Source organism: Fringilla coelebs, assembly GCF_963513975.1.
Source record: "Fringilla coelebs genome assembly, chromosome: 7".
Classification (NCBI taxonomy): domain Eukaryota; kingdom Metazoa; phylum Chordata; class Aves; order Passeriformes; family Fringillidae; genus Fringilla; species Fringilla coelebs.
The window spans coordinates 19,431,402-19,453,706 of NC_140035.1; the positions used below are offsets into that span (position 1 = coordinate 19,431,402).

Sequence of the window (22,305 nt, forward strand, 5' to 3'; positions counted from 1 at the left end):
AATATGCATATAATTGGTTTTAAATTTATATTTGTACTCATGGAAGTTCTAAGACATTAAAAGGACTAAATAAGCTGAACTAATGCAGCAGCCTGATTTTGAATTTAAATTTTACAATATGTAAAGCACTTTTGGAAACTTGCTATTTTTGGCAGGAAGTGAGACATGGCTACATAACCCCATTATAAAAGGTAGTCTCTGTGGCTTTAGCCGTAACTGCTATTGGAAAGGAGTGAAAGGATTGGAAAGAATTTAGGCATAATGAATTCTGAACAATGGTAAGAGGAACTAGCTGATAGCTGGGTTCCTGCAGCTAAAATAATTGTTAATTATACCAGCAGTATTGTGCATGTAACATTTAGCAGAGTATTTTGTAATTAATCGTAGTCTTTTGGACATTTTGTAATTTATAGTTTGTAACAGGGAAGATTATTTAGTTGTAAGCTGGGAGAATGAATTCTTGATTTGAAATGTACAAGTTGTATACTAAAGCACTTCTCAGAAATAAATGCTATTTTTTGCTTATTTGTTAGTGTATTCCATGTCTGCCACATGTGCTTCTTGCAATATTAGCATCTTCTGCATTTAGAGAAATAATAGTTTCTAAGTCATATTGTGCAACCTGTGCTTGTTAATTCACAGAATATTCCAAGTTGGAAGGGTCCTACAAGAATCATCAGGTCAGCTCTTAGGTGAGGGGCCATACAGGATCAAACCCATGAGCTCAGCATTATTTGCACCATGCTTTGACCAACTGAGCTCATCTCAGGGTAAATGTGCTTGGCCAACCTCCAGCCTTCTGACATGCTGATAACTTTGAGTACAGATTTACATGGCAGTGATTTGATCTCAGGGTATTACCTCCTTAGTTAAGCCAAGATCAATAAATTTTTACTGAAGATGTGAAGTTAGATTTTTATTCCATGTTACATTAGATGATGTCAAATAGCATGTGCAATTAAGAACTTCTACAACCAAATGGCAAGTGACAGTCTATTATGTCCTATTGTAACATACAAAAATGCAGCTATGTAAGGAAGCTGACCTAGTGTCTAATTGCAAACTGCTTGTTGCCAACTATGGTCTTTTTACTTGAAAAAATACAAGTCTTTGTGTGTGTCTGAATGTGAAGCAGAATAGTTTTCACTAGTTACAGAAGAATATCTCTTCAATATGAACGTAAATGGAATGAACACAGCTTACAGTCAGTTTGGAACTGAGTGAAAAAGCAACTTTCAGTCAAAAAGTCACCTTCAGCAATATGACACCCTGGCTGGTTGGCAGCAGAGTGGTTAGGAGAAGACAGGAAAGTGTCTTTCCCCTTTCCTGTAGTCAGGGTAGCTGGTGTGCTAGATACAGTCTTGCTGCAGACATCTCCCATAAAGGATTAAAAGACTCAGACAATGCCACAACTTCTCAAGATACTGTTTCTACCTTCTATTGCATTCTCCAAAGTAAAAGTAAGTAGAATAACTGTCACAAAAAAAAAAAAAAAAACAGTCAACATGGATTTTATTGTTACAGACAGATGTATCCAATTTTATTTGTTGAGTAAGATTTTTTTTCAAGTCAAAACAGGTTTGAGTTAAGCCTGGAGGCCCAGAAATATTCAAGGAGTACAGTACAGATGAACTGATAGTTTACCTTTGGTTGTTACCTCTTGAATTTTTGAAAATAATCTACTGGTTTGTTCCATAATAAAATTAGACTAGTTCAAGTACAGTTGCAAGCTATGGCACTTGTTTCTTGAGCTTGAGTTATAGGCAGGTTGCAGCAAATAGCGTGTTTTGTAACTTGGTCCACAGTTAGCTTCTGCTCTTGGGCACTGATTGGTTTTGCAGGCACACAGAACTTGGAAGGAGTGGCTAGCTTCTTACTCCTTTGTAGATGCTTCTGTAGTGGTGTTTCTAAAGAAAAAAGAAACAGTTTAGTTGTGTAATTAGTAGCTTCTATTCATTGTAAATGTACTGATAGATTGTAGCTGAAACTAATGCAGAAATACTCATAAGCTTTACCAAAGACAGTTCCAAACTTTGCCCTTGTGCACTGTGCCAGTTGCTGGATTTTTCTTGGTCTGCTCAGTAAAACACACTTCAGTACATGCTGCTTTTTCTTTCTAATCTTTGTTTATTTTCCTTTTACACAGAAAAGGAGTCACACCAGATGCTACTCATTGTGGGGGGCATGTGTGTGCAATTACTATGTAATCAGAGATGCAGTATTGAATTTTCCTGGACCTGCAGTGCTGATGTTTAAGCCCTTCAGTACCTACCAGAATTGTTAATTTATCTAGTAATGTATTGGAGCTGAGGCAATCCACAGAAAAACAAAGTGCTGTGCTGTTTATACAAAATAGTGTCACCACGCTACAAACAGCTCTGCTTTGAGACTGCTTACTAGAGACTGGTTTACCAGATCAGAGGACAGTTCTGAACCATTCATGTATTCACTTAAATATCTAGTAATATCAAAACCATGATATACCAAAACAAAAAGAAATTTAGGTTAAAGTGGTGGGAGTGCAGTAGTATGAAAGCAATGACTTCGCACATTACAAGCTTAACAAAGCTTATACCACAACTTAGTCTGAACAGAAAGAAATTACCTCCCTCTACCATCTTAGCCTTCACTGCTTATGGGGATTTTTGAATGCTATTTAGAGATAGTGAATTTTTTGTCTCTCAAAAATACACTGCCAGAACAGGAAGGAAGATCAGTATCAGAAACCAGGATGGACTGCCAGAACAAGGAGGAAGATTACAGACTAGTTACAGCACTCTTCCATTCAAGAGGTAACAGGAAGGCCTAAGTTAATAACAGACATGACAAGGAACATGTTTCAAGGAAGCTTTGAAAAGATTTTTTTTTTCTTTTTCAGAAGGAGCAAGTCTGTATTGGGATGTGAAATGTTCATCCTTAATAGTCCCATGGTGCCAGCTCTTCTGTTCACTGGCCGTTTGTTTCCAGGTATGTATCCTCTTCAAACTTCCTCAGAGCTAATTGGTAGCAAAGATATGCAAAAAGAACTTGCAAAGACCTAGTAACTCTAACCTGGAACACTACCTAACAGTAAAGAGCTGCAGTTAGTTGATTCAAATTCCCTTAGGATATAGGGCATTTTAGAGAGCTGTTCTCTTCCATTTCCCAGGTAGGAGTTGTATTAGATCCATGAGAACAGGACTCATACATGTGCACCACCACAGAGGTGAGTTGAAATACTCTTGGGAGAGTACCATGTTAGACTCTGGAGCCCCGCATGTTCAAACTAAAGTTGCTGTTCTATTTCCAGAACTGGATCACAAGTGTGGAAAAAATGCAGTTGGATTGAAGGTCTCCGTTTCAGTGCCTCTGAGGGTTGCCTTGCATTTCTAAGGTCTTGGTCTTTAAATAAGGCTAATATCTATCATGACTCTCACCTGCTGCAATGTCCTGAAGCAGAACAGTATCTGAGAAGATTCTTTTTTGAACAAAACCAATAATTAAAGTTTACTAGTCAAATTATTTCTCAAAGCATTTTCTGATTTGCTAGCTGTTAATTAAAACTTTATAGAATAATTTAGATTGGAGGAGACCTTTAAGATCAAGTTCAGCTGTTAACCCAGTACTGAAGTACAACACTAGCTAATCCATAGGCCTAAGCACATCTATACGTCCAAATACCTTCAGGAAGGATGACTCCAGCTAATAACTAACACAAGAGTGGCCCTAGGCATTAAATGAGAGGTACCTCTCAATGAGTAGATTCTTCCAGATCAACAATTTCCCTTCTTATCAGCTGCAGTTCATCTCCCTGTTCTTTAATCTCCCAATCTTTAAATGGCAGCTGAAAAGGACTTTGGTGAGCAGCTAGACCAGCCTCCTGCCTTACACAGGACACCTTTTATCAGCCACATTCTACCACCTCTGGCCATTCTGATCTAGTGTCATCATTCTATGCTTTACAGAGGTTTTACAGAAAATTACTAACTAGAATTAGTTATTTAAAACAAGGATACGAAGTATGTGCATCTCAGAGTCAACAGAATAAACTGAGATCATGATTGCTGCTGGGTTTTTTTCATGCTGCATTTGGGTAACTAAATCTGTATTTAGCCAACATGCTTTAAAAATACACAGAACTCCTGCTTTATTCTAGGTGTACTGAAATGAAGAGTTTTTTTTCTGATTTGATGGGTTTTCTGTAGATGTTCAAAGTAAAAGGAGTAGAAGCCTGATGGAAGCAGGCTGTAGACTTCAAATGTAGACACGTAATCTGCAGAACAGGACATTTCTGGAAGCTGAGTAGGAAATGAGGTTGCAATCCACCTTGTTTCTTGCTGCTGTGGAAGTAGACTAAAAACCCATTTAACTCACCAATTGCATAGTAGTGAGCATGTGCAAATTTGCACTTAGGGATTCATTTGGAGCATTATCGAGCTCTGCAGGTTTCAGCACCACTCCTGCTGTAGTCAGTACTTCTTAAGGCTCCAGCTTCTGCCATCAAAAGGCTTTTATAAAAGTTTCCATTCTTTCTGCTTGCTGAAAAAAAGCTTGATGTAATAAAATGAGCACTGGCTCAGAGAGAAGGGAAATAAATTTTTCATTAGTGAACGAAGGAAAAAAGTACTGAGGGACAATTTCACAAGTTAATTGCCACGTCTCTTTTTGTAAGATGTAATTTTCAAAAGTAACTATTCCAAGATAATTGGAGAGCTATGCATGACTTTTAGTTGATAGTGCAGCAATGTCTTTTACTTTAGGTCAGAAGTGAGGTTTTGAAACAAGTCTTCATTGTTTCTACTTACTGTGCTTTGGCTCACATTACAGAATAATGGGCCATGCTAATTGACATGGGTGCAGAGTCAGTCAGCTCCACCCAGCCATGTTCTTCTATCCAAGAGTGCAGCCACCCAGACCACAGCAGGACTGATCAAGACAATAACAGTCTGTGTTGGCCCTGAGGAGAGTTCTTGGCCATGCCCTCAGGCAGAGCTTTGAGGGCCAAAGTAGGCTTTAAAAGTCATGGCAAAATGCCAAGTGTTTTCTCAGTCCTGAGCAAGCTGGGGGCTCATATACGATGCAGGAAGGCATTGCATCAACCATCTTCACCCACCCCCCATTTTTTCTGTTTTTAATACTGCAGATTATCCACTCCACCATTCTTGCAGTTGTCCTTATTAGGAAGCCCACATCTTGTTCCTTCCTTTAATGTTTGGAGAGAATAGAAGTTACATCCAGTAATGGCACTGATTGAGTTACTCACTGTCTTTATCTCCGAAATGCTCGATCCTGATGAAAAGCAGCCTCTCTCTGAGCATCGCAGTCCAAATCTGCTTGCTTTTCCTGCTCTTTTCTTGCCTGCTTTTCAGCCTGATGAAGAAAAGGGAATAACAAAGCTTAGTACTTTCTTCTCAACATCACCATCCTGTAAAGCTCAGAGAGGGTAAAAGCTTACAGAAAGTCTATGGCATCCTTAGCTGAAACTTGGCACTTGTCATCCCTCCCCACTTCTCTCCCCTGCCTTATCTCCCCAGAAAGGGTACATTGAATAGCTGAGTGAACATCAGCATTAGCTGCTGCTCTTTGGTGACCTGCCCAGAAGATACAAGAGGACAGCAGTGCATGACTGAAAAAATGGCATAATGGCACAGGACAAGATGTGATCTGTCATTGTTGATCTCTTAGTACCAGCCCTCAGTAGTCCTGGCTCATATAGGCCACCTGGAAGACATTTCTGTTCTACTGCTCCAAGAGTAGGCCCATAAACCTCAGAAATGTGTATCATGCATTGTCAAGTTTTCAGCAGGAACCTTCTCGCTCCACAAACAAGCCTCTTGTGGCCCATAGGTACAGTCACCTCTCCAACATCAGCAGCTGCAGTGCACACAGGTAAAAACCAAACCAAATATGTACATCACACCCACAGCAACCTTTCTCTCTATCTCTCACCGCCCCCCCCATTCTCTTCTGTCCAAGAGGTCTAGTGCTATGGATTTGGAAGTGTGCTTCTTTCTGAAGGGGCTGACAGTACACAGTTCTTCTATTTACCATTTGCTGGAGCTGAAATTTTTGTATTTCCATGCTTGCATCGCGCTGTCTTTGTTTCTTGGCTTTTTCCATTTCCAAGTAGACGTCATTTTCTGTCATCCATTGATTACGATCCTTCTCATCCTCTTCTTTCTCCTCTCTCTTCTTTTCCTCTTTTAAATTCATCTGTAGTTGACAAAACACACAAAAGTTAACCAAGGAGCTGGCCTGCTAAGCTGCAAGTTGCTTCTCCCTGCAGAAGCAGCCCTGAATCAGCGCTCCGATAAGCACGGTCACTGTGGCTGGCCAGTGTCCAGCCCAGGGTTTTCAGCAGCCCTGGCAGATGTGTGCCAAACACAGAAGGAGGAAAGGGAGAGGGGACTCTGGGAAAGGTGTCAGCAGACTTGCTGAAGCCTGCTGATCATTGGCACCAGAGTCACCAGCTGTGGTGTGGGCCAGGCTCCTCAGCTGGGGTAAGCACTGCAGAGTTTGCACAAATTACAAATTACAGAGCCTTCCCAGTCTAATTTTTTTAAAGACAGGATCACCATATATGCTGCTTGCACCTTTCTTAAGGATTTAGTTCTAAATTTCTAGATGATAAATGAAAAGCAACTGGTGAGAACGTGCATGTGTGTCTCATTCCAGACTGTGCTAGAAACTGACATTTCTAAACACTATTCCTACGTACAAGCAAATGACAGAAAGAGGAACAAGGACAGCCCCTGTTTCTTACCACAGTGACTCTGTTTTCTTCAATGGATTCAAGAGCAGCCTTTTTTTTCATTTCTTTCTCTTTATCTTTTATTTGGTACTCAACTTCTACCTCTGCAGCTCCTCTAGCAAGACGATCATCTTCAATCTTAAATTTCTCATTCATCTGTGCATTTAATTGTTCAAAAGCTTTGTCCTTTTGCTTCTCTATCATCCTGCAGGAGAACATGAGCTAGTGTAACATCCCAGGACATCTGCTCAGATTACCAGCGGCAATTGGTACCCGTTGCTTCTAATAACACCAGCAATCCTACCTCCACCCCAACAGCACCAATTACTACTGGAACTGGTAGGCATTTTTTCTGCACTTTCTACTCCAAGTTTTAATTACAAAAAACTGGCTTGCATCAAAGTTCTGATCTCACTGATATAACAACTGAGAATACTGTTTGTCACAAAATGAAATTGCAAGTTTGAATTTTAACACTTAAAATTACCCCTGGACCCACCTGTTAGTCTCTGCATATTTTTCTCTTGTCAGATCAGCCATCATTTCTTTTCCTTTAATATAAGCCTTAATCCGATCATCATCTTTGTCTTCTTTTTGTTTCTCTTCAGCTTTAAATATTTTCTGTTCAGCTACATATTCCTGTTTAAATGGAAAACGTTTATTTTCATGTAGAACTAGATTTTGGAAACATGAACTAAAAACAAATTCTAGCAAATACTTCAGATTAGCCAGTAATAAGGAGTTCTTTACATCAGTAAAGAAGCTACAGAAGCTAGAAACCCAGAGATAAAAGAAAATTTTTGTTATCTACTTATCACAAACTTATCACAGCACAGGTAAAATGAATATGTGGTTGTGGCTCTGGGCTTATAGCATCTTTATATTCTCTCCTATACATTCCCAGTGGCTCCAACTGTACTGTTCCCATCCTATGTATCATTCATATGGTGCAGACTCTGAAGGGTTTGAACAATAAGTCTGTAGACAATCAAAATAAGGCATTTTGTAATGACTCAAAAATGGCACTTGTACAGTTAGGCAGGATGCACAGCTTTTGTTGCGCATACAAGGCTGGGGGAAATGGGGGGAAATTTGTGTACTTGGGGTGAGGAGTATGGAAGAAAAAAAGCAAACAGGGTTTTAGTGGGAATTCTCTCCTTTTACTCCCTCACATGGTAATGAATCATCACAGTACCTCTACTTCAGTTTCCCTGCTCAAGCAGGGAAACAGTATGTGTGGTAAGTAGGTCATCAAGTTTATAAGATATTGTCATACTCAGGCTATTCCCTCTCCCTAACAAAGAAAAATGAACTTAAAACAGAGCAAGTACATGGAACCTAAATCCAGTTCTCAAGTCAAGGACAATCTCCTTGCTGACTCTAGCAGACTTTTCCATTGCATACCAGTCAAAGCTCAGGTGCCTCATTAAAACTTCCAAGAGGTCTTTCTCAAAAGAAGAGAGAAAGTGCTTTTGAAAGTGCAGAGGAAAGACATGGCCTGCAACTGGCAGGGAAGGCATTTGATCCCAAGCTGTCAGCAAAAACCCTGTTACCCACAATGCTGTTTATTTGTGGGCTGAGTCCAACCATCACAGTCAAAGTGAAATACGTATTTTGAAGTGTCTGCTTTCCTGCTACTTACATGATGCTGCCTCTGGAATTCAACTTTTTTCTCCTGATCCTTTTCTTTATCTCTCTGAATTTCCTGTTGGTACAATTGGCTTGATCGCTGTATTCGTTCCCCTTCTCGTCTCTTTTCCAGCTTAGCCAGATCTGCTTGATCCTTGTGCTCCTTTATTCTGAGTCAGAAAAGGGAAGTAAATAAATGAGCTAGGGACAGCATGAAATAATAATGAACAGATAGAGATTATGCATATCTATGAGTACTTTAACAGTAAAAAACCCTGTTACTTTGAAGTAAAATATCAGAGATCAAAACCAGAATAAGTTTCTATAAGCTAGCACCAAATTCTTTGGCCAAAGCTCAATTCCAGTGTGAGGGCACTGGGGAAGTCTATACTAGCAAAAGTGAACATGAACAGTGTATGGACTCAAATGTTAGACTGAATTTGATTTGCCTGTTTCATTGTTATCCCACTCCCTCTACAACCTCGGCCTTTTCCAGCAAGCAGTCTTCTAAGCAGTGCCACAGCACTGTGCAAGACATGGCCATGATGCCCATGCCAGCTGGAAGTGTGAAGGCTTCTAGGTAGGGAGAAGCAGCAATAGTGAGACAATCCACTTGCTCTAGGCGCCAAAATTGAGCCAGTCTTGTTGGATGTGTTGGGACAGACATAACCCCTGACAGCAAGAGACGTTTCTGAAGCTAGAGAACAGAATTATAGAGGGTGGGGAAAGGTCATTCTGACCAGGAGGTGAGGATGATCTAAAACCCTCGTTCAAAAGCAGCGAGTCACGGAGCCCCGGGCGGGAAACGCGGGTTAGCGCCCAAGGGCCGCCCCTTTCGGCGGGCCGTGCCGCCGGGACCCGCCCGGACCGGGCTTGCCACGGTATAGCTTTTAACCCAAACCTTCTCGCCCCACTCCCGGGACCCCGCCGCAGGACTCACTGCGCCAGCTGCTCCTGGGCCACGGCCCGGCGGCTCAGGTAGCGGCCACGCTCCACCTCTGCCTCCTGCCGAATGGCGTCCGGCCCGTCGCGGTCCATTGTCGGCCTTCTTCGCCGCCTCTGTGCAGACGGAACGTCTGCCGAAGGAGAAACAGGGATCCTCACGGCTCTGCTTCCCGGGAAATGGGGGCTCCCTCCCCCGCCCGGCTGAAAGGCGGTGGCCGCGGAAGCGCTCCGGCGCCGAGGCGGGAATGGCACCCGAGTGGGCGGCGGGCGCTGTGTCGCGATAGATGGAGCGGCGCCGCGCCCAGCCCCGCCCCGGGGAGCTGCGGGCGGGCAGCGGCCGGCCCGTCACACACGGAGGGAGGGGAGAGGCGGGGCGGAAGCCATGCCCCAGCCAGCCTCCGGCCATCCCCCAGCCCCGGAGGCCGGACCCTTCTCCGAAGCCGGTTCCTGAACATCTCGTTTTCCTGCGGAGCGTCCGTACCCGGTAAGAGGCTGAAATGGCCCCTCCGCCTCTGTCCTTCTGCTCCCGCCGGTTCGCCGGGGCCGGGGCCCTGGAGCTCGGCCTGGCTCCGTGCGCTGCCGCGCCTCACAAGAACCTTCGCCCCGCCAGGCCTGCCTGTTGCCGGGGCTCAGAGCCCTTGGCGGCTCAGGGAGCGGATGAGGAGGTCGGGCCTCCTTCTCCTTCCAGGAATTCACCCTTGCCCTGCCTGGAAGAGACTTCTCGAGGAGGTGACTGCTGCACCCGGGAGGGGCAGCACCCCCCTTACACCCAGCGTTTGCACAGGGCAGGGGAGCTAAAGCCAGCTCTGCTTGGCCCTCAGCTTCCCAGAGGTGCCTTGCCTCCGGGGCAGGCTCGCATCTTCCTCGAAGCCCTGTGCTTTTTCCAAGGCCTGGCTGCTTTCGGCAGCTAGGCCAAGGAGCTTGGGGACACACCAAAGACCCACGTGCAAAACTAAAATATTGGCAAGTGTCCTTTTCGGATTTTTGGAAGGACTTGTATTATTTTCTGGTCTGGCCAGCAGAGACTGGCAGCTGTGGGGTGCAACAAAGCAAAGCTTCAGGTTTCTTGGACTTTGCTTCCAGCTGACACCAGGCTAAAGGGATACCCTGTGTAAAGCCCAGGATGCTGGTGGAATCCATTTATAGGAACCCCTAACTTCCAAAGCAAGGAAATGAAAGAAACCTAAGCTTAAGGAGGGAAATGTATCTGTGGCTTGGGTGTTGGTGAGTAATCTGAGAGACAAATTCAGATCACATCTATTTACAGCCTGAATTGCTGTATTTTTTAAGGAACAGCCCAACTATGTTGTCTCTTGTTGATGTGCTGATTTTGTAGGCCCTATTTACAGCTGTATTGGGACTTATTTGTCTCTTTGGTCACTTTTTAAGGGGATCAATTTTCATTAATATTTTCATGTAATAAAACTGATTTATAGCATGACATTTGTTTTTCAGACATACTTGCAAAATACTACCAAAACTGCACGCCCTAACTGTTCTAACTTTCACATATGTTCTCTTTTTTTTGTCCCCTGTAGTTGTAACCTGGGACAGTGAATTTTTAGAGCAATGAATATTAAAAATATAACAGAAGTAGTGAGCTTTTGGCTGGAATGGCTTACAGTGACAGTCAATTATATAATATGAATTCCTGTCTCAAGTTTAAACAACTAACATTCATGAAATACAGGCTGGGGATATTTGAATATAACCAGTTATATGGCAATCTTTTATTTTTTCAAATGGAAGTCTAGATTCATGGTATATATTTGATATACATCATTTACAGTTTAACTCTCCTGTATGGTTGAAAAACATATTTATTTAACTTGAAAGTGGCTTCTGCTTTTCCTTAGTGGACAGTTTAAAAAACTTTTTTAAACAAAAACATTGCTTCATATTTTTGTTTCTTGAACAGCATTACAGCTACAACAAGGTAACTGGGTCCCAACACAGAATTATATGTTTGGAAACTAGTATCTATTTCTTCTTCTCTCAGAAAAATGGCCGATGTCGAAGTCCACTTCCATTTTCACATGCTTTGAGAAGAGGATAAAGATGATGTGTCGTCTTGGATTCTGTTTCGATTAATTCCTTTGCATATTTCTGAAATTCTTCCTCTTTAGAAAGTGCAATAGCCTCTCTCTGAGCATTGTAGTCCAAGTCTGCTTGCTTTTCCTGCTCTTTTCTTGCCTGCTTTTCAGCCTGATGAAGAAAAGGGAATAACAAAGCTTAGTACTTTCTTCTCAACATCATCATCCTGTAAAGCTAAGAGAGGGTAAAAGCTTACAGAAAGTCTATGGCATCCTTAGCTGAAACTTGGCACTTGTCATCCCTCCCCACTTCTCTCCCCTGCCTTATCTCCCCAGAAAGGGTACATTGAATAGCTGAGTGAACATCAGCATTAGCTGCTGCTCTTTGGTGACCTGCCCAGAAGATACAAGAGGACAGCAGTGCATGACTGAAAAAATGGCATAATGGCACAGGACAAGATGTGATCTGTCATTGCAAATCAGCCTTGATTTGCACCAATGCTCTGAGGAGGCTGGTCTCCAACACCAGCATATGCCAAGTATGCATGATTAAAAACAGCCCAACAAACAATAAAATCCAAACAAAACAGCAAACTTCTTCTCTTTCTCTTATCGGGAACTGGTGTATTGGTTTAGGTGCAAGCTTTTTTCTGAAGCTTTCTATTTACCATTTGCTGGAGCTGAATTTTCTGTACTTCTCTGTTTGCCTCCTCTCGTCCATGTTTTTTTTTGTTTTCCATTTCCAGGTGGATGCGTGCTTTTTCCATTAACCTATCACGTTCTTTTTCAGCCTCTTCTTTCTCCTGTCTCTCCTTTTCCTCTTTCAATTTCATCTGTAGTTGACAAAACACACAAAAGTTAACCAAGGAGCTGGCCTGCTAAGCTGCAAGTTGCATCTCCCTGCAGAAGCAGCCCTGAATCAGTGCTCCGATAAGCACGGTCACTGTGGCTGGCCAGTGTCCAGCCCAGGGTTTTCAGCAGCCCTGGCAGATGTGTGCCCAACACAGAAGGAGGAAAGGGAGAGGGGACTCTGGGAAAGGTGTCAGCAGACTTGCTGAAGCCTGCTGATCATTGGCACCAGGGTCATCAGCTGTGTTGTGGGCCAGGCTCCTCAGCTGGAGTAAGCAGAAGTAAGATCAGCCCAAGTTTCTTACCACAGTGGCTCTGTGCTCAGCAATAGATTCAATGGCAGCCTTTTGTTTTGCTTCTTTCTCTTTGCATTTTTTTTCTTCTTCAGCTTCTATTCTTGCAACATCTCTAGCCAGTCGATCATCTTCCTTCTTTAACACCTCACTCATTTGTTCAGCTAGTCGATTAATGATTTTGTCCCGTTGTTCCTGTACTTGTCTGCAGAAGAACATGAGTTTCCATAACATACCAAGGCAACGCACCTGGGTCTACCTGAAGCTACCAAACTCAGCAATTCTGGTTCTAGAGTTCTCTCCTCTTGACAACACAGGCTGGCCCTCCCACCCAACTCATGATCTCCTTCTGTCCTTCTGTTCCTCCTGTTTGGTTTATTTTTATATTATCTGATTTTGCAAATAAATGTTCCCAGTGTTTTTTGTATCACTAGTTTCTGTTGCAATAATGATCTGGATCACTCAGTAAGGATCCCAGGAAGCATCTTGCCATCAGGAGGGGAATGTTGGCCAGAAGCAGGAAGAGAAGAAAACTCTTAGATTGACTCAGTGGTATCATCATGTGGTACCCTTGATATTAAAATGATAAAATATCTCCCCTTAAGAACATGATGTAGTTAATTAATGTTTGTGCCTTGTTGAGAAGTCAAATATTTTTTCTTGAGCTGACTCAGAGAAATATAGCTTATACTCAAAAATATTTTCATCAAGGATCTTAATTGTCTTTAATTGTTGAGGAGGTGGAGATTTGGCAGGCTATATGGAAAATCACTCTTCACAATACACTGGTGCAAAGCTTTGCACTTTCATAAGCCTCTGTACTTTGAAAGGTGGAGATTGCTCCCTCATATTCTTACTAAGGAACCTGGGAAAAAATTTCCTTTTTCTTCTGAATTCCCTGCTCTCCCTATCAGCAGAATTTAGAATCGCGTGTTAGAATAGCTGTTGGTTGTGTTATATCATTAGATAAGACAACTATAATTTTTAGATCATTTATGATTTATACCCTAGCATTGCACCTACCTACGCATTTCAGCTTCTTTCTTTTTTCTCATCCGGGCAATAATTTCCTTTGCTTTAAAATGAGTTTTGATCCGCTCTTCTTCTTCCATTCGGTTTTGTTCCTCTATTGCTTTGATTATTTTCTGGTCATTTACATACGCCTGTATGGGCAAAATGGTCCTGATGTAACAGATGATGTTTAGAATATCTGCACCTGGGGTAGCAGCTTACAGGAATCACTCCCCGTTCCCCCTCCTCAAGTTTCTTTCAAAAACAGAAGAGAGAAAAGGGATCCTCAGGAAATGAGAGAGAAGACATGGAAGGTATACTTCCACTTAATTCTGCCTCCCTATTCAAACATGCATCAAGAGGAGACAGTAGATGTGAGGGCGGGGAAAGGGAATGGAGCATCAATCAGCTGCTTTTCTGGTGCGTCGCACAAACAAATTGCTGTGCGATGCAGAGAGAATTGTCCCTTGCTCCCACTGACACACATGGACCAGGGGGATGGTCCAACCACCCCCCCACACACAGATCATTCTGCCCCTGCACCCACCTCATCCAAAACTACCCCTGTCTAAGAGCTTAATCCAAAACACAACGGAAGAGGAGTTGAGTTTTCTATACTTTTATGTAAAATCAGCTGTGTTTTGTATGCTGGCCAGAACTGCTCTGAGGCAGTTCTTGTTTGTACCTTCGTAGCATGCCTTTAAAGATGAAATGAGATGGCAGCAAGTCTTGACTAAATCCCTAAACCTCTGCAATCATAAATATCAAGTCATATTAAAAAGATACATCCAGTCTCTGTATATTCCCTCTTTCTAACAAAGAAAAATGGGCTTAAAACAGCAGGAATGTGAAACTTAAATCCAGTTCTCAAGTCAAGGACATATTCCTTGATGTCTATAGCCAAATCTTTTACCATAGACCAGTCAAAGCATCAAGTGCCAACAACCCTTCTGAGGAGTCTCCAAGAGGTCTTTCTCAAAAGCACAGAGAACAGACAGGGCCTGCAACTGGCAGGGTAGGCATTTGATCCCAGGCTCCTAAAGCTGTCAGCAAAGACCCTGTTGCCAGTAGATCTCTTTATTTGTGGGCTGAGTGCAACCATCACAGCCAAGGTGAAACACACATTTTGAACTGTCTGCTTTCCTGCTACTTACATGATACAGGTTCCGGCGTTCAATTTTTTCCTCGTGTTCCTTTTCTTTTTTTCTCTGAGTTTCCAGTTGGTACAGTTCAATAGATCTCTGTATTTCTTCCTCTTCTCTTTTTTTTTCCTCTCTGGCCAGATCTGCCTGATGCTCACGCTCCTTTATTCTGAATCAGACAAAGGTGAATAAATTGTCTAGGAACTGCATGAAGTAATGACCTGCATAACCATAGGTACTTTGCAGTGAAGAATGTGATACTTTGAGTTGAAGGTAGGTAGAATATCAGAGGTGAATAACAGCATGATTGTTTGTAATGGTAACCCTGGTCAGAAATGAACTACATGGTATGTTCACAGTTTGCAGTGTCGTGGTGAGAAGTTTTTAGCTGGATACTTATTAGCACCACTACATGGGTAATGCTCTGGCCTATATCTGCAGTATCCTTGGAGAACAAGATTTCCCCAGTATGACCCACCATACCTGTGTTTCTTCTGGGCATGTGGGCAGCGGCTTAAACTGGTAATGTTCTATACCGAGGTCTGCAAGGATCTATGAGTTGTGTCTGGAATATGTAAGACCAGACTTTGAACCCTTTCTCTGCCTTGGGAAATTTGATTCCTTCTGTCAGACCACCAGGGCCAGTCCTATAAATACCACTGGGGACCACTGCATAAGATTTACAGAAAACCTGAGAGAAGGAATAAAAATGACAGTAATGCCTTCTCTTGTTGTGCAGTCTGGAAGCTCATTATGGGTAAATGGAAAATCTAATTTAACCTTTTTCTTGTCTGGAACAAAAACTGAGTAAAGTACACTTTAATTTCATTTACAACATTTGAACAGTGATTTGACTAAAACCTGCTGATGCTTCCCAGAGGCAATTTTGCATACAGACTGTTGGGAACTAAAAATGCATATAGCTTTTCCCTTTTGGGCAAGATCTTCTGAGATCTTCTTTTAAAAGAATGGCATTTGTGAAACAAATTATTAGCAAGTTTTTGTAAAAACCTCACAGAATGTATTTTGAGAAGAGTTTAAGTAAGTAATGAAGTAGGGTTGCTTTTAATTATTACTTACTGTTGTAACTGATCTTTGCATAGTGCCTGTTTATTCATATAATGCTGATGTGCTTTTTCTTGCTCACTGAGAATGTATTCTTTAAATTTACGTTGCTCTTCTTCATAGTCCTTCTGTTTGTTATCAACTGATCTTGACTTTAGAAATTCAACTTGAGCATCTCTTTCATTTAGGACCCTAGTAAGTAGAAGTGCACTCTGCAAGAGAACATTTAAAGTCATTGTTATGTTCATAAGTCTTTAGAAACATTCAGTACAATTTCAATGTAAAATATATAAGTTGTCAACAAACATGGAACTGTCTCATTCTGTCGTCCTGATAACATAGGTAGGTTTTTGCACGATCAATAACCTCCTTCCGTTTTGCTGCTTGGAACTTTGCTTCTTCCAAATCAAGTAACTTTCTTTCTTCCTCTTCCTTTTCTTCACGTAATTTTTTGGCTTGAAGTTTCTGTTTTATCAGGTTCTACAGTGCAGACAAAATTTAAAATCACACTTAAATTTTGGATTGGTTTTTTACTTTGCGTTTTAGCTTTAAGTAAAAAAATACAAATGTTTAAGTTAGATGTTAAACATATTTAAATGGCATTTAGCTTAAATACATATTCAAAAGCAAATGTTAAACAAAGGGAGTATGGCCAGAAATGTTACTATGTGTGGTTTTGTATATACAAAAGCAACTACCCTTGTTTACAAATGTATCTTGTACTTACCAGAGCGGCATTGCGCTGGTCTTCTTTTGCAGCCGCTTTGGAGTCCAAGTCCACTTCTTCCTGTTTTTTCTTCTCATCAATGTGTGGAGCTTCTCTAATGCTGTCCTGAATCCTTTCCCATTGTGCTTTTGGCAATACAACGACCTGACGAAGATCTCTTTCTTTTTGAAGGAAATACTCATCTAGAACATCCTTTTCTTTCCAATGATGTGCTGTGCAGAGGGAAGATAAAAGATTAAGATTATTTGATACCAGAAGATCCAATAATCAAACATGTATCAGGTTTTGAATGCTGGCATGGTAACAATACTATGTTATCCTTAGTGTTACTTAATCCCCCCTCCCTAAACCCCAGAGCTAAGACAAGGTATCTGTATCTGTAGTCTACCTACAACCAGTGCATGTACTTGGACAGGTAGTGACTGCCTGGACTGTTTGTACGTGCCCTTGCCTGTTTGTGTGTATGTGTGGGTTTGGCTTGTAGTAACACACTTCCCAGGCAGTACTTGGGTATGATTCTTAGAACAGCAGGGAGCAGAGACCATTCCCAATATGAAAAGGAGAATATTGGTAGAGCCATTCCGCTGGCTGGATGAGGCAGCAGTTTGGGCACACAGTGTGCCTTCCTACCATGTCCTGCATACTCATCATATTTACTGAAATTGTTCTGTTGTAGAACAGTTTTTGATTTGTTGGCAAGACTAGGATTTCTTTGTTGCATTAGGCTCATATACACATATGCAGGCATAAATGCAGCTTTTCTAGTTGATGCCTATGTTTTGTGAAATGCTCTTTCTAGTGTCACCACCGTTTTTGAAAGGAGTGGCACTCTGTACAGAGTGGTGTTCTGTAGAAATTGTGTCATTTGCAGCAGACTGACAGGCCATGTCTGAAAGGTAAGGAGGCTTTCTCTTAGAGTGACACTGGTGTCAAAGTCAGTTTTCCAGATGCCGTTGCTGACCAGTCTCCCGACGGGGATCGGACCTGATCCTCTCCCTCTGTCCTAGGTGAAGACAGCCTCACCAGAAGTAAAGGCGGACTGATGCGGCTGCGCCCTGCAAGCAGGACTCTGCCAAGCCAGCTGTTCTTCCCCAGCTGCTGCCCCTGGAGGTTACTGGACCTGCGCTGCGTTCAGGTCAGTTGTCACCACTCCGTTCCTATGGAGAAACAGCCCCTCTTGCCGGCCGCAGCTGGGGGAGCTTTGGGGAGAGTCACGCTGGGCACCGCTACAGCCTCCCGGAGCCGTGCGGCCGCGGGCTCGGCACTGGCACTGCCCTCCCGCCGGGTCCCGCTGCCCGGGGGGCAGCCGCACTCACGGGCACCGCGCCGCCCCCGCCCCGCCGCTGCCGCCGCCATCTTCCCGGGCCGCGGGGCCGTTGCCGAGCGACCCGGCGGCGCGCGGTCACGTGACGGCGCGCGCGGGGCGGCCCCGAGCCCCGCCGGCGCTGCTCCTTCCCCTCACGGGCGGGCGCTGCCCCCGCGGCCCCGGCCCCGGCCCCGCCGGAGAGGCTGCACGACTGGCTGCACTGCTGCCTGCACGGCTCCCTGCTCTGCTGCCTGCGCTGCTGCCTGCACTGCTGGCTGCGGGGCCCGGAGCAGGGCTGACCCGCCCGGGAGGGGTCGGCAGGTTCCGCTTCGCAAACGGCTGCATTTCGTTTCGTTGGCTGCCTTGATTTAGTGCGGCCTCGTTGAGGGCTCGAACAAGTTCCGTCTGTTCGAACAGACGGTGATCGTTTCCTTTTGAAATACCTATTGAGGCGTTTTGCCAGGAGAATCCCTGTTTGGTTGCATTGGCGAGGGCTGATGGAGAAATTAATGTCTGCTCAAGCTGATGGTATGTGAATACAGGAAGATTGGTGCTGTGTTAGTAAGTATTAATAAGCATGAGTTAGGTACTGTCACAGACACTATTTTAAACCGAAGTTGGACACTGAACTTTGGCATTTACAAATTGCATTTTTAGTTACAGCACAACTTCCCATCACGGAAGTGGCCATAAATAGTTCATTTTGTTCCAATATTTTCTTCCAGAATTTTTCTCTTCTGAGCACAAGGTCAGGGTAGGAATATAGTACTTCTGTTTCTATAAATAATTTTCTTATTTGTTTGTTTTGGAAACTATTTTCTCACAGCTATGAAATTTCTGTTGGTTTTTGATTTTGACCATACAATCATAGATGAAAATAGTGACACCTGGATTGTGAAATGTGCTCCTGAAAGAAAACTTCCTAATGGATTAAGAAACTCTTACCAACCAGGACACTGGACAGAATATATGGGCAGAGTCTTTGTCTACTTGGGAGACAATGGTGTCAAAGAAGATGAGATGAAAAGAACTATGACAACAATTCCTTTCACTGCGGGAATGATAGATCTTCTGGGATTTATTGGCGAGAACAAGGAGTTGTTTGATTGTATAATTGTTTCTGATTCTAATACAGTATTTATTGACTGGATTTTGAAAGCTGCTGACTTCCATAAAGTGTTTGATGAAGTGTTTACAAACCCTGCAGCATTCAGCAGTACTGGCTATCTTACTGTACAGCACTTTCATGCTCACCATTGTGCAAAGTGCCCTAAAAATCTTTGCAAAAGGAAAGTTTTAAAAGAATTTCTAGATAAACAGTTGGAGCGAGGAGTGAGTTATACACAAATTATATATATAGGTGATGGTGGGAATGACTTATGTCCAGTAATGTTTTTGAAGAAGAATGATATTGCTATGCCCAGGCAGGGGTATACCTTGGAGAAAAGAATTTCTCAACTGGCCCAAAGTCTCAGTCCTGTACAGTGTTCTGTTCTGGTTTGGTCATCTGCAATCGACATTATGTCTTACCTGAAATTACTTATAAAGGAATGATTCAAATGATAAAAGGAAACTGATGCAGTTACATTTTAACTTATTGGGAGAGAAAAACTGCATGTGTATAAAAGCTCAAAATTGTAAAATTGGACTATTATCTGAAATTATGGAGTTTTTAACCACAACATAAAACTGTTTATATTCAAAGCTGGTGATAATGGGAAAGCGCAGTAAAAAAGGCCTTCTAACACAGTACCGATTCCAACATAAGTGGAGAAGGGGTGTTGGGACAGGACTTGTCATTATTTTTTGGCTACTCCCTCCCCTCCAACCCTTTACAAGTATATAGCTGATATATACTTGCAATCCCAGACACTTAGGGGAAGGAGTAGGATTCCTGTTCAAAAGAATGAAATTCTTTATTAGAAAACATTAGATGCCAGGAGCGTGGTTCTAGAGCTGTTGGCTTTTATACTTCTTTGATCTGGTGGCAAATTATTTGCTTGTAATCTTGTTTAATCCAAAGATGCATTTATATTTTCAATTGATTATTTTACCAAACAAAATTATTTTTTAATACTTTGTATTATCTTGTATTGTAAAGACAATAAAAGTTGCTGTCACTGACAAATGCAACATAATTTGTGTCATTTATTTTGCTGGTCTGTGTTTCATCAGATCTGGAGAGAGTAGACACAAGTGTAGGTGTCAGCCTTTGGCTGGTCAGACCCTTTGTCTTCTAGAAAGCTGTAAGGATGTTGCTTTTCTGTTTAAAGAAAAGTCTCTCTCCCATTCTGACTGTTGCCCTGACAGTGTGCTGCTGCCACTCTGTACAGAGCTGACACTGCTTTGATCTTCCATGCTGGCAGCTCTGAATCAGCTACATGCCTTTTTTTCCTCTTTGGTTGCTGCTGCAGTGCACAGGCTCACAGAATGATACATACATATACATGTATACACTGATTTTACCTATTCATTCTCATTTATATCTATAGCACAATCTCTTGCAGTCTGGAAGGAAGCATCTATGTCCATTTTAACTTTTAAGCAGACTGTTCTAAGTAGTTCTAAAGAATTGTTTGTGACCATGCAGTCTTTCTCTTTACCACTGACAGTGAGATGAGCTCCAAGTGTTGGACTGTGTGTATAAAGGTATTAAAAGTAAGTCTCGTTAAAGTTAAATAATGTGTTTTCATGCCAAATGTTTTTATTCTTATATCTCAGAAAAGGTTCAAAATGCTGATGTAGTCTGCTATTAAACTGAGGTCATAATTAGCTCAAGTGCTTTAATAACTGAGAGATTAGGCCAGCTTTCACAGTACCTCAGTTGCAGATGTCTGAGGAGTAGCTCAGCAGCATGCAGTTGCTGTATCTGTCTTCCTTTGTTTTCTGTGTAATGTTATTCTCATTTTCTTACAATATTTCATGATGTCACTACCTTCTTTTTCCTTAATTGAAGATTTTTGAGTGGTCTTGCCTGTTTTCAGGCTGCTGGTTGACATAAATTTCCCTTGTGCACTTCTTTCCTTACCTCATCTATTTTACTGTATTGTAGAAGGTTGCTTTGAACACTCTGTTGCCTAGGATGTCCAAAGTAATATACTTCAGTTCTCAGGAGGCCTGGCTTTAGTGATGGATATTTGGTAAGTGTCTGAGATGTTCATATTTGGGATCTTGGCCTATTGTTTTATTCAAGGGCACAAAGACATCTAAGGACTGGGGGGTCTTGGGCTGTGGCAGGTTTAAGTTGTCTGGTTTACAGGTCATACAAAAGAATGGTAATGGCTGTTGCAAAGGGCCATTTCATATATTACTTGGGATTTTACTTTGTTGCCATTGTTTGACCCCAGCGGGCAACCAAGTAGAGCAGCTTGTGCACTCCAATCCCACACTGAGTGAGGAGGAGAATTGTGGAAAAAATTAAACCCTGTGAGTTGAGAACAATTTAATAATTGAAACAAAATAAAATATAGTAGTACTAAATTACTATAATTCTAATGAAAAGGAGAGAGAAAGGAATGAAGACCAGAAGAAACAAGTGATGTATAATACACTGCTCACTGCCCTCTGAGGGATGCCCAGCCCACCCCCGAGCAGCGATCGGCCCCTCCTGGCCGACTCCCCCAGTTTCTGTGCTGAGTGTGCCCTCCCATGCTCTGGAATATCCCTTTGGCCTGTCCAGGTCAGCTGTGCTGGCCATGCTCCCCCCAGCTCCTTGTGCAGCTTCTCACTGACACAGCATGGGAAACTGAAAAGTCCTTGACTATGGGTAAGCACCACTTAGCAACAACCAAAACAACAGTGTGTTGTCAACATGATTCCCATAGTAAATCCAAAACAGCACTAACCAGCGACTAAGGAGGAGATTAACTCTATCCCAGCCAAGACCAGGACAGTTGTGTGTTTCCTTAATTCTAGACGTGCTGCTGAATGTTCCAGATTCTGTGCTGGTCTCTTCTGTGTTTTTCAGAACTTAGTTATGGAATAGCTTGCTTTCAGTTTGTCCACAGATCTTGGTTACAGCTTGCTTAAAAACAAACAAAAAGTAGTATATCAATGATTTCTTGGCTTTTTCTTCCACTTACACTAAATATTGTTTTAGCCTTAAGGGACCTACCTTGTAATTTGCTGTGAGAGTGAGATATTGGGTGAGAAATTGTTCTTCATGCTCAAAAATAGATTTTTCTGTGGCTTTGATTAAAGTGCTGAAGGAGGAGTTGAGAGTAGATTAAGCAGAGTACTTGAAATATTAGCAATTATGTTCTAATCACTTCAAGTAGAGGGTAGATCTGATGATATTTTCCAGACAAAGTGCATGTTGGAAACAGAAGAAATTTTTCAATTCCAGGAGGCAGACCATTAAGCTATTAATCAGGTCTTGTTTGGGTTTTTTCCCCCCACTTAATAAAAGTGAGGACTTTTCTGAAGCACCACAATTACCAAAATTTTCCACATTTGGTTACAATGGAGGGGAGATGAGTATCTCCAAAGAGTGAAGCTGGTTGAAGCTGGTAGCCCAGCCAAAAGAAAGGAAAAAGCTTCTTGAAGGGGGATGTTCAGTACTAAGTGTTGCTGACC

General features: G+C 42.4%; 3 protein-coding genes across 5 annotated transcripts; 1 reads left to right on the plus strand and 2 right to left on the minus strand.

Annotated features, from left to right (window-relative positions):
* Positions 1-1,525: 1,525 nt before the first annotated feature.
* On the minus strand, positions 1,526-9,596 carry LOC311155643 (cilia- and flagella- associated protein 210-like). The gene is made up of 7 exons (XM_084208988.1): positions 9,300-9,596; positions 8,373-8,529; positions 7,230-7,369; positions 6,743-6,935; positions 6,028-6,192; positions 5,243-5,349; positions 1,526-1,907 (listed from the first exon to the last, which is right to left on the minus strand). Exons 1-6 carry the CDS (start codon positions 9,395-9,397, stop codon positions 5,248-5,250), a joined length of 855 nt encoding a protein of 284 aa, XP_084065114.1. The 5' UTR covers positions 9,398-9,596; the 3' UTR covers positions 1,526-1,907; positions 5,243-5,247.
* A 66-nt stretch (positions 9,597-9,662) lies between these two features.
* Positions 9,663-19,839, plus strand: PHOSPHO2 (phosphatase, orphan 2). Of its 3 annotated transcripts, XM_084208883.1 has the most exons (4): positions 9,719-9,788; positions 14,774-14,905; positions 17,432-17,559; positions 18,557-19,839. In XM_084208883.1, exon 4 carries the CDS (start codon positions 18,559-18,561, stop codon positions 19,282-19,284), a length of 726 nt encoding a protein of 241 aa, XP_084065009.1. In that variant the 5' UTR covers positions 9,719-9,788; positions 14,774-14,905; positions 17,432-17,559; positions 18,557-18,558; the 3' UTR covers positions 19,285-19,839. The 3 variants fall into 3 exon arrangements, with proteins under 3 accessions (XP_084065008.1, XP_084065009.1, XP_084065010.1); XM_084208882.1 differs by lacking the exon at positions 14,774-14,905 and having other exon boundaries at positions 9,663-9,788; XM_084208884.1 differs by lacking the exons at positions 9,719-9,788; positions 14,774-14,905 and adding an exon at positions 16,577-17,320.
* CFAP210 (cilia and flagella associated protein 210) lies at positions 11,251-18,552 on the minus strand. Its single transcript, XM_084208881.1, has 9 exons — positions 17,741-18,552; positions 16,425-16,636; positions 16,004-16,177; positions 15,713-15,909; positions 14,645-14,801; positions 13,503-13,642; positions 12,492-12,684; positions 12,006-12,170; positions 11,251-11,509 (listed from the first exon to the last, which is right to left on the minus strand). The coding sequence occupies exons 1-9, from the start codon at positions 17,778-17,780 to the stop codon at positions 11,300-11,302; spliced, it is 1,488 nt and encodes a 495-aa protein (XP_084065007.1). The 5' UTR covers positions 17,781-18,552; the 3' UTR covers positions 11,251-11,299.
* Positions 19,840-22,305: the final 2,466 nt, after the last annotated feature.